Source organism: Elgaria multicarinata, chromosome 2 (genome assembly GCF_023053635.1).
Source record: "Elgaria multicarinata webbii isolate HBS135686 ecotype San Diego chromosome 2, rElgMul1.1.pri, whole genome shotgun sequence".
Taxonomy (NCBI): domain Eukaryota; kingdom Metazoa; phylum Chordata; class Lepidosauria; order Squamata; family Anguidae; genus Elgaria; species Elgaria multicarinata.
Genome location: NC_086172.1, coordinates 63,149,309 through 63,161,567, shown reverse-complemented (window position 1 = coordinate 63,161,567; position 12,259 = coordinate 63,149,309). Strand labels below are relative to the sequence as shown.

At 37.3% G+C, this 12,259-nt stretch overlaps 1 protein-coding gene across 1 annotated transcript in view; it reads right to left on the bottom strand.

Moving 5' to 3' along the window:
* Positions 1 to 4,093: 4,093 nt before the first annotated feature.
* Positions 4,094 to 12,259, bottom strand: part of ACTR3 (actin related protein 3) — a 43,141-nt gene continuing 34,975 nt past the window's right edge. The window contains exons 8-12 of the mRNA XM_063116615.1: positions 10,064 to 10,237; positions 8,530 to 8,622; positions 7,017 to 7,142; positions 5,551 to 5,634; positions 4,094 to 5,025 (exon numbers count right to left, since the gene is read on the bottom strand). Of these exons, the coding sequence (XP_062972685.1) occupies positions 4,930 to 5,025; positions 5,551 to 5,634; positions 7,017 to 7,142; positions 8,530 to 8,622; positions 10,064 to 10,237 (573 nt within the window). The 3' untranslated portion in view covers positions 4,094 to 4,929. The remainder of the gene's footprint in view (positions 5,026 to 5,550; positions 5,635 to 7,016; positions 7,143 to 8,529; positions 8,623 to 10,063; positions 10,238 to 12,259) is intronic.

Sequence of the window (12,259 nt, the reverse complement as noted above, 5' to 3'; positions counted from 1 at the left end):
TTATAATTAAGATTTTAGAATACATTTTTTTAAAAATTGGATGTTGTCCCCTTGGAAACACTGGGGATAGTTTAGGACATTAAAGGGAAGTTCTATTGAACTTGACATTAAGACTCCCCTGTACTGTTATTATAGCGTTTTACAACATTGTAGCCATTTGTCTACATGTAGGTATATTTTTAATCCCACAAGGCAATTAACACTTTCTAGCAGAGAATTTCAAGATAGGAAACATAAACCTCTCACACCTGTTAGCACACACCAGTATATACCAGTGCAATACAACTGCTCTTTATACCTATAAACTGGAAAGCAGGGGTTAGTTAAGGAAACAAAGAATACTTCTAGATTATCTGTTTTCAGGCACTAGAAAAAAACATTTTGTACAGCACCTTGGTTTATGTAAAAGAGTTATCTTCATATACTGGCATAATAAGAGTGTGCCACTTATGGACATTATAGCACAATTTGATATTGAACTATAGAAAGCAAAACCTATACGTAGTATTTCTTACTTACATTTCAAGCAACTTTAAGCAGAGATTAGTTTTTGTGAAACTATTAGCTCCCCTAAACCACACAATCTGGTGAGCTTTTAGTTCCTCTGTCCAGGTTTAGTCAGGATCAGATTATTGACAGAACATGTGCTAGTCATTTTGGCACAATATAACCTTTTGCTGACAACTCACATTTTTCTATATAGACAGCATGTTTCTGACCCTATGTGTAAAGGTGTGTTCTATATGACCCACCCAACATACCCATAACAATTGTATGATGGGTTCATCATAATCTTAGGCAGGTAATACTTGGGTTTTACCACCAGCTTTACTGAAATTTCTATTGACAGCCACACAGTTAAGTCATGCCCATAAGAATTTAATATATGCCCCAGATGATACCAAGTATTGTAATCTATGTCATTTATGTTCAAGCATCGTGCAGCATGTGCAAACGAGCACCCACACTTTTTTTTATATCTAACAAGCTGGCAACAGAGATTGAAAGACTTTAGGAATTTCAAAAAAAGATCTTCCTACTATATAGAACTGCATGATATGTAGGAATAGACACCACACATAACCCACAGCAGAGTAGCTTCTTGTTCAAAGCATTTGAGGACAGGTTTGACTATGCAAGGTATTTAGGCCCCATTCTCTAATCCTCTTGGGTTAGATTAGCAAAAACCTAAAAACCTTTCAATATAAAGACAAAAGCTTCAAAATCACAGGCATCTGAAGTAATTAAAACCCTACTCTTGAAGAATAGAATGTGAAAATACACAACGTAGAGCTGTAGTCTGTGGGAAACAGCAAATCTCCTTTGTTGAAGAAATATTCCCCATGTATCTACAGATTAAACAGCAATTGAACAAATTGACCTGGTTCGCATGTCACAATAAGGCAGAGTGGCTTGTGAGCTTTGTGTTAGCATGGCTTATCATGATGTCCAAACCCAAGGCAGATGATTCAGCATGTTTTGTTAATCACACACAAGCCTGAGAACCCATGGCTTGTTACTGGGTTGTTGAGGCTGGTTTGTTCTCTGGGTGACTTCTTGCGATGTGTGAACCCAGCAGCATGGCTTCTTAGCACAAGCTACAGTGACGCCTGGCAAGAGTGGCGCTCCTAAAAACATTCTAGTACCGCCTTGAGCCTCCCTCTTTACCCATCAGTGATGATCCCCTCCCTCCATTGATACTGAGAATTCCATAACACATTTGCAACAATTTTGAGCGGTTTTGAAGTATGCAAATAGGTTCATAATTTTGCTTAATTTTTTCCTAGTATTTCCCAAGCACACAAATGGGTTCATAATCCTTCCCTTCCCCCATCCCATTCTCCACACACAAAATGTCAGAACAGATCAAGATGCTGGGCATTTGAAGGTGTAAAGGCCAACAATTATTCTTTAGCTGTTGATGTGTAGGAACTATGAACAAATATTTTTGTGTAGACTTTTCTCTTAGCTAACAAGCTTTCTGGGGGAAAGCAGGTATAAGTTTTTATATAAAGACTGTATTAATTTGATGTCCTGATTATTAAAACATTTGGTATAGGAGTAGCCTGAAGTTTTAGCAGCTGCATGCAACATTATTATTTGAATATTGCTTTTCATCATCTTCTTGCAAAGCTGATTCCACTTGTCATCCTTTATTAATGATATGGCAGCACACAGGATTTTTCACATCTTTCTTCACTAAACTTTAATTTAAATGGATGAAATCCACATGACCTTCTTTGTAGACTTGAAAATACAATAATTGTTAAGTAGGTTTCTACAACATATGGTATTAAAGCCGTTTATTATGTTCATTAAAATATTAATCCATTTCTTTTAATTAAAATATTAATCACTTTCTTTTATATTCATAGGAGGAGGAGGAGAAGGAGGAGGAAGAGAAGAAGAAGAAGAAGAAGAAGAAGAAGAAGAAGAAGAAGAAGAAGAAGAAGAAGAAGAAGAAGAAGAAGAAATCCGTCTCTTTGCCGATTGCTTGGGAGTTATTAAACCTTAGCTTTAACTTTCACACACTGGAACACATGAAAGATTTATTGATTTAAATCACCAATAAAAGTCATTGGTTTTAGTCACATTTCTCATTTAAATTTCCTGTACAAGCATGCAACCAACATGTTTTAATTAATATAGCAACATATCATAATAATGGGTTGCAATACCAATTAAAGCATAGTAGTTTTGCAACTAAATAAGAGTCTTTATTCAACCTATAAATAATCCAAGCCATGCAAAATGGTTTCTAGAAGACAAGAGACAGATTTCTATTTGGCACTTTCTGCACATATGTCAAATGAGCAAGATCACTTACTTGAATAATAAGGCTGCAATCCCAATCACATTTATTTCAAAATAAGTGCCACTGAGGAATGTCGGACTTACTTCTGAGCAAACATGGAAGAGATTGGGCCATAATATTATTGTATTTTCCAGAATTATCATCTGATAGTTACTGGGCAAAGTACTGTTTGTCCATGAGTAGTATGGGCATGAGACCCATGCTGTTTGAATGTACAGTAATAGCCATAATTTGAGAACTAAACCCATTGCAGAGCTCAATTAGTTGAATCTTACAAGAATAAGAGCATGATACCATCCAGATGAGTTTAGGAGATGATCATAGTAAAATACTATATATGATTGTATCACCTGGCACCATAGAAAATCCCAGATAACAACTTTCTAGTTTCTGTGCCCAATATGGAAATTCACACCAATAAATTAAAAAAAACCACAGTGCCATTTATAATACTTAGCTTCATGTCAGAAACGTTTCCCACGGTTCATTTTTTATGTGGAAAAACAGTTTTTGACTATCTGAAAAAGTTTTAAGAGTTAAGTTTTTGACCTAAGGTGTATTTAATTCAAATTACATTTTAAATGTGTCTTCTTTCAAATAAACAAATACTTGGAGTGTTTGTGTGTAACAATAGACCAGGAATTGTTGCTTGATAAAAAGATATGAATGACTTGCGTGCTCTTACGTGCAGCCCATTTACTCTTGTTTTGCTCCTACCTTTGCAGGTAAACTAACCAGTTCTTAAAATTTCTTTCCACAGTATACACATAGTTCTAGACTAATCAGAGGCAGACCCTCTGGTCGCTGAGATGTTTTGCATTCCTAAAAAATAAGATGGCAATTAGGTGTTGTGCAGCTCCTTTACAACAAGCCAGTGTGAACATTTTTATTCTAAATATGTTGTGTGTTTTCAGTCCCCCCAAACCTGCTACTTATCAGATATATACTGAACACAGATCTCAGATTTCACTCCCTTGACCTAAAGGACCAAATCTGTGACGCAAGGCCCAAAGAATGCCATAGCTTTATTTATCTAAATATTATGGAGAAAGTGTATTTAATGAAAATGATGCTTCTAAAAACTGTATTTGCAGGTTTGTATGCTATTGAATAAGTAACTGAAATCACATAGACACACTAAGACCACTTACATACTTGTGTCACAGTATGTATACCCATCCTGTCCCTTCCAAATTATACAATGAAGAACTGCCACTGCAGATTAGGGAGACCTTCACAAATGATCAAGCAATGAGACTGAAAGGCCTCACACGAACATTATAAAGAATCTTTGTGCCTTTATTGGAATGGTGGAATACACCCATTTTGATAATTGGAATATTTGGTTGTAATTAGAAATGACACTACAGAACGGCAATACTGGTCCAACAGTCTTGTCTTTACTCTTTTTTTTTTCCAAAGCAAGAAATAGAATGAAAATGCACCGAGTAATCAGAAAGCACTAGCAGGCACCGGTTAATCCAAGATACTAGCTCCTTAGTTCCAAAAGCACTTGCCAAGTTGCACTGTGTGTGGAACTCAAGTTTAAGATTGGTCATAATTTGAAGTTACTAGAGAATCACATGATTAAGCTTCATGTGGGCATTATTTGTTTAATTTATTTCAAATTGGTCACTGGATTTATTTATTTTGTCAAATATTACATTTCTTTCATTCACTGATATTTTTTCTCAACGTATAAAAAAGTATGAAATATAAACAAGCTCTTGCATTGTACACATGTAAGAGTACAATTGAAGAATTATAGAGCTGACTATCTACACACCATCAAATCCCATCAAATCTTGGATATTCCATTAATATACAAAATATCAGGGCACAGAAAGAACAAAAACCCACTTCTTTTGTTTTGTTTACGCACAGGTTCAAATATTCAATCAAAAGAAAAAAAACACTTTGAATCATTTTGGCTTCCCACTATATCTGCATGTTGAGACACTTATTAAAATATTCCTGTTTAATTGCGTTTGGTCTTTTTTTTCCTCTTATTTTCAAGTCATGTTTTGTTATCTTAATACCGGCCATCCAGACAAACAAGTATTGTGAAAGACCATCTCCCTGCCTCCCTAGACCCGACATTTTGAAGGTCAGATTTAAGACATAACTCCAAAAACTGGGTTGTGACGACAGATGCTAGGACCAATTTCTTCATAATCTTTTTTGGTGTGGCATACTTGGTAGAACTCAGGCTGAAAGAGAAAATTAAAAAAAGAGGAAAATGAGGATGCTTTTTTTATTTTTTAGATAAATCTATATACTTTGGAAAAACAGACAAATATTTGATTTTGAAAATACCACTCTCACATTTGTGCTGATGCTATTACTTACATAACAGAATACATGGTTGCTAAAAATGTTTCAAATATTTCATAAAACTGATAAAAAAATAGTTAAGGGGAAAAGCTCTTTTATCATGTGTTTAGATTTCTAGAATATGTTCAGAGGTTACACTGGAAAGTCTCTAATGGTTCTAAGGCTGTATGCAGAGAAAAATAAAATACTTTCTAGAGCACTGTGACTGGGCCTGACCTAGTCCTAACACTGTTCCATAAATATTTTGTCTGCAATCGTATAACCATTTACTTGAGAATAAACTCCATTCAAAGGAATTTACTTTTAAGTATACATGCTAAAGTAGAAAAGGGAGAAAATAATAGCAGTAAATTTAGGTGGTAAAAGCTCTCTTCCACTTTTCCCCCCTCGCATCAACTTACTGTGGAAGCCAACATTGATCCTCCAAACCAGACAGCATATCTTTGCATATGGTGTGTAATAACTTGTACATCAATAGGTTTCGGCTACCATGGAAAACAAAATCAGTGCAAAGTTATTCATTCTGCTCAATATACAAAACATCTGTAACATAGCACATAAGCATATTTTAGCATCTTGCGATCTGTATACACATATTCACACGTTAAAAATGTAGGTCCCTCATTCCAAAGAACAAAAGGAAGAATTGCAATATTAAAAATTGTGACTAAAATGGCTACATATATCATGGTAAAAATTGTAATAGCAGTCACTTACACATTATTTTCCATTGCTGTAACAAAAATCCACAATACGTAATCATTTTAACCATCAGACAAAAATTGGTTTGTTATCTATTTACTGTGACAAATATGGAAACTGGTCTGTGATCAGTTTTATTAATAGTCCTTTAAAGTAAAATTATAAACACATTTGAGCAAAAGCCACCTCTCAAGCTCAATTAGGTTGTGCAAAATACCGAATTCTAAATGTAAAATATAAACAATGAAATTTGCTTTGACAGTAGATGGCATTGTGTTTCCAGGGCAAGCTCTGCCGTGAGATAGGGTGAGACCCTTGCCTCCAGCGGAAGACCAAAAAGGGTGGCACGCTGCACCTGTCCCCACCCCAGCCACAGCATGGAGAAGTGCCTGCTGCATTCATCACAGCTGGCTGTGCTTGGTGATTGTTGGTGAGGGGTCCATGGAGACTGCCTGTGAGCAAAATATTAATGGGTGTCACCCGTAATGCAAAAAAAGCAGGCGGTCACATATATTTCTTTCGTGAAGGGAGAAAAAAAGAAGTAAATGGGAAATAGCTACCTATTAGGGCAATTCAATTTTGAAATGCTAAATCACTATAGAATTTAAGACCCTTCCATAACTTATGCCTAAACAGCCTTCTCATGACCTGGGCTTGACATGCTATTAAAAAAAGATGTGTGTGTGAAGGAAAACTTCTCAATCCATGCAGGTTAATCAACTAAGAAGCAACCGTGCTGGAGAGTCAGGTAAAAATGAAGCTGAATGAACCTGCAGAGAGGTGGAGGGAAGAAGAGCAGTACAGGGTTCTGTGAAACAGATGGAAAGATATAATTAATCAGTTGCTTCTATATTTCTAAAGCATCAAGCCCCTGTTTCCAGTACTCAGCAGAATCATGCCTCCACACTGGTGGCAAAGGCTGCTTCTTTACCACTACTGCTACCAATTCCAAGACCACAGAAACGAGGAGCACTTCTTGTAGCCATAACCATGAAAGCTTCCCCAAGACAGCAAGGGAAAATAGATGAATTTTGTTCAAGAAGAGGGAGACATAATGTACTGAACTTCATTCGGGGCTTTCATTTCGAAGGGAAACATAAACCGATACACACAAACCAGCCACAACGATGCAAACCAGTGCAATGTATTATCTGAGAAAACAAACCTTCAGTCTGCCTCCACTCAATTCTTCACTGAGTTTCAGTCTAGCATCGACAGTCCTTTTCAAGTCTCGTTGTAAGCGACGACCAAAGTCCCTGAACATTGTTGAGCCTCCAGAGAGGACAATATTCTGAATTGAAATTGCACACAAAGAGTTAAATCACTTAAGCAGCACTGACAGTTAGATAGCAGTTTCTGAAAATAGGAGTGAAGGCAGGGGTAACGTCTCTAAATAGACACAGAGGAGAACACCACAGACAGCACATCAGTTGTGCATGTCCTGTTAAAATGATCTAGTGAGTTTATTTCATAAATAGGAATGCTACAGTCTTCCTGAGAATGTTATGCCTTATAAGAGATGTCATGTTGAGCACTCCAAGAAAGAAATACAGATATTCAAATCTTCAAAGTGAACTTCCACCAACTCACAAAATTACTAAATAAGTTTATGACGAAATCCAATTTACAGAAAACACCATGCAAGAGAACAACAGAGCAATCCTAACCCAGACTGGAAGCTAGTGTGGATGGTTAGGATGAAGAGGAAGTGCCTTCCACCAGTGGAGAAAAGCTCTGTGGTGGACTGGCATGCCTGTTCCCAAGGCCTCCAGTACCCATGTGAAAAGGTCTATGGGTGTAGATCCACTACTGGCAGTGTCCCTGATTGCAGAAAGAGACCAAACAGGGCATTCTGATGTTGGCCTTGAGTCCGTTGATCCAAAGCCATCCCTCGCTCCTCTGACACAGACCCAGGTCAGGCAACAAACTACACTAGCCTAAGGCTGGCATAATAATTTTCCATCAAGTTCTTTTCAATGCCACCCCACAATAGAGGGCTGCTGTGTCAGTGTTTTCCTAATATTTCCCGAACATGCTACGCTCCAGATGTTCTGGAATAAATATCCTATCAGCCCAAGCTAGTATGGCCAATGGTCAAGGATGAGAGTGTAGTCCAAAACATCTGGAGGGCACCAGAATAGGGAAAGCCGTATGTATGGAAGTTCCCAAATTCATTCTGCACAACCATCTGGTATCTCACCATACTCAGATATTATTTTCCTAACTTTGATTTCAAGCAGCCAAAAAAAAAAAAACCTTTCAGATTTTATTTCTAGTTATATGTTAAAAATATTCTAGATTCTATGAGATATTATTTATCCATTTATTTATTTATTAAAAGAAACATTTTGGAAAGAATCATAGCTTTGCAAGAAAAAAGATGCCAGGTTCAATGCTTGGCATCTCCAAGTAGGACGGGGAAGAAATCCTGACCGGATCATAGAGAACCACTGCCTGTCAGTGTAGATAATAATGAGTCCGATGACAAATTGTCTGATTCTCTAAGACAGCTTCCTATGTTCCTAATACAGCACATTATTCTACTTTCAGCAGAGAGATATCTCCATATAGGAAAAAAGGGACAAAAATGCTTAGCTTAATACAGCTGTCCAGAGCAATTCCCCACCCCCTCTCTCTCACACACACACACACACGCACACCTACCTAGCTTAACTCACCTTATATAGAGGACGTCTAACATCAATGGGACAGTTCTGAATAACTTCGTCTACTACTTCTGAGATAGGCTGTGTGAAGTCTGGATTAGCAAACTAAAAACAGAAGTGATTATCAGCAGAGAACTCACAGGGTTACAAAGTAATTTTATCATAATGCAGTATTAAAAATATAAAAATGGATATGATTCTCCATATATAATACAGAAGCATCAGCGTTCCCTTTGACATATTAGGTACAAGTGTAGATTACTCCAGAATTCTCAAGAAAGGAAGTCAAAGAATTAAGGAAGCTAGGTGGGATAGAATAAATTAACCTACTATGAACTACATAAGAAATACCATGTGAAAAGAAATACAAGCAAAGTGCTCTTTCTAGAGAAAACTTTTTAATTTATTTATTTAACCTTTTTAAACCTTTTATTTTATTTATTCAGGAAGAAGTATAAAAGTATACCCTTGTCTCTCCTTTGCCACCCTTCGTGATCTTCCTCACTGGCTATTTTAGATATTACGTTCTTGGTGGTAGGGAACTGTTCTTTCTTCTTTATGAAACTCTGTAAAGCACTATCTATACTAAGGGATGTTCCTATAATAATACATAGCTATTTCTAATTAAGAAAAAATGAAGTGGAAAACCCAAGCACAACCCAATATAGATATAGATAACTGGGTGAAGTACAACTGTATGTGTCTACTAACAGAAAGAACAGCATCCACCAGTGGAGTGGATTCCTTCTTTCCTGTTAACCATACCCCTAAAATAATTGGCACTGAAGGATTGAAGGATCCTCTGGAACAGATTTTGGGGCACGTGGGGAGCGGGGAGAAGATGGGAAAAGTCTGTCGCATGAGTGAAAGTCAGCTCATGTAAGGTTGGATAGAGCCCACCGAAAACAGGAATTAAGGAGAATCTAAGTCATCTAATTGCTTCGCTCTTTCCATTCTGCCTGCTGTTGTCTTGTACAGAACAGTTCAGAGGCCGCCCACACATTTCAAATGCTAAGCACTGAATCAAACAGTTCAATTCAGTACAAAAAAATGGCTATCAGCTGGAAGAAATATTTATTCCTGTTCCCTCCGCTCACCACCCAAAAAAAACCCCCAGTGTGGTGGTATCTAATTTAAAGTGGAAAGAGAGAAACTCTTATTCAAAACATGCTGTGTGGATTTAAATGACAGCAGCCAGATTTCCCTCTCTTCTACTTTGAGTATTATTGAGGAAGAAGGGGGAAATGCCTTAAAGTTAGCAAACCACATCTTGAAAAGTGAAATTGGCTTCGGTTGTACCATTCATCTAACACAATTCCAAACAAGATTCTACAGATTTTATTATTTATATAAACATATGTCATCATTTGATTCCAACTTCAAAGGCAGTAAGTTTAAAACCAAAAGCACAAGCCTATCTAACCTATATTATTAAAAGCTGCAACCCCAACTCACACTTAGCAGGGTGTAAACCCCATTCAACAAAATAGTACTTACTAATGAGAAAGCAAGCACAGAATTGTGTGTTAAGCTTTGCACCATTTACCTCTGGATGAAAGAAGATCTCTGGCCCTAAGAATCTCTCATAGCCAACATCAATGGTAAATTCTTTCTTTGAGATTGCATTGATTCCAGTATATTGTTTAATCCACTTGGTACCATCAACATCATACTTGTTAAATTCTTTTACTAAATCAGGGCAGACATAACTAAAGCGTTCCTGAAAATTAAGTACAAACAGTTACAAAAAGAAATACCCCAAATCTAAGAATTTATATTTGATCTCAGTTTAAATGCAACAACAATAAAACCTTGTTTGAGAATAAGGATTCAGACAGGTACAAATGAAAGGACCTCAAAATCATTGAATTACTACTAATTACTTCTATTTAGTTAATTAGAACTTGGTGTTAGGACAGATATATTTTTATACACCACCAGGCAAAAGAAAAAACAATTAGGATTTTTTAGTTAGGAGATGGTAACTCAGTAGAAAACGCATGCTCAAATGAACTGTTGCCATAGCAGCATACCACACAATCACAGGCTTCAGAGTTTAAAATCCGTCAGTAATAATAGATTTGCACAAGGGGAAAAAATGTACAAAGAACCTCAAGAAAAGTAATTATGGTATTTCATTATGCAGAGCCAAGTAGGAACCTTTCTAGTTCTATAATATTTTCCCTCTCCGGAAAAGAGAAAGGCTGCTAGAAATTTGTTAACATCAAGTTAACATTTTGGTTTCCAATATTATTTATTTAATGTATCTATTTACTACATCTATTCTCAAACTTTCCATAAAATATGTCCAAGGTAACTAACAGTACAATCCACAATTTTAAAAAAACATGAAACCATCTAAAAAATTGCATAAGAGCATATAAAAATAGCCGCAAGTTAAATCCTTAAATGAAAATACAGCCTGACACACAGAGCAGCAGGGGGGGGGGGGGAATCCGCTCTATGGGCCCAATGCTTCTTTAAATAAAAAGGGGTTTGCATCAACCACAGGGACAGATGAATCTCCTTGATAGGAAGTTCCAAAGCCTTAGTGCAGTCACTGAGAAAGCACTTCCTTGAGTTCCCACCAAATATATATCAGATGTTGACCAGTCAGAAGGTCCTCTCCAAAAGATCTCCACACCCCAGAAAGTTCATATGAGAGAAGACAGTCCTTCACGTAACATAGTCCTAAGCTTTGCCCTCATTCAGTCCATTACTGATGCTAGATATCAATTCAGACCATCAAGAGCTTTCTTGGATTGTGACAGAAAGGAGAGAGAGATCTGGGTGCCATCCCCTATATTGGTCACACCACAATCCATAAACCCCAGAACTTTCTTCCCAGTTTCCTAAAGATGTTAAATAGCATGGGGGACAGAACAGAACCAAGTGTTGGATACCACAGGCCAGTCTTCCTCAACCTAGTGCCTTCCAGATGTGTTGGGCTACAACATATCCCCAACGAGCATGTCCAATGGCTGCCATTGCCAAGGTGAACAATGGTCCCCCAGCAAAACACCTTTTGAAATTGTCCCTCTAAGTAAAAACAAAGCTACTGTAAAACAGTACCTCCAAATCCCACCCCAGTCTGACTTTGCAGCCAGTGCAACTCTTGTTACCTAGTTACTGAAAGCAGCTGAGAGGTCCAGCAGAATCATAATCCATAACTAGGCCTGAAACTGGACTGAAATGTATCTAGATAATATGTATCATCCAGAAACATCTGGAGATGAGATGCCACCATGACGTCAGGAAACTTGTTCAAGAATGCAATACTGGAGACTATCTGAAAATTACCCTACATGGTGGGACTAATCAAGGGATACAAAAGCCTCACCACAACATTTTAGTCCTGATGAAACCACTCTCCCTTGCAGAGACACATTAATGACTCCTCATACCCACTCAGCCAGTTCCCCACTGGCAGTCAGGAAGAACAAAAGTCAAAAAGATACTTCTCCAACATTCCTACTTACACCCTTGGGCTCTATAAACTGAGCAACTGGAAAAGCAGGTACTGAAGTGACAAAACTGGATCTGCACTATGGCATCCAAGTCAAAATGAATCTGAGCAATTTTATCTGCAAAGATAAAGGAGATAAAATTGCTCATATTCGTCACAGTGAGTTATTGAGAAGTTCTCATAACCATCTTGTGGGCCTATATGTAATAAGCGCCTGACCACCTGAAAAACTTCCACCAGCCAACTCGGTGCAAATACAATGGTAGTTTTAAAGAA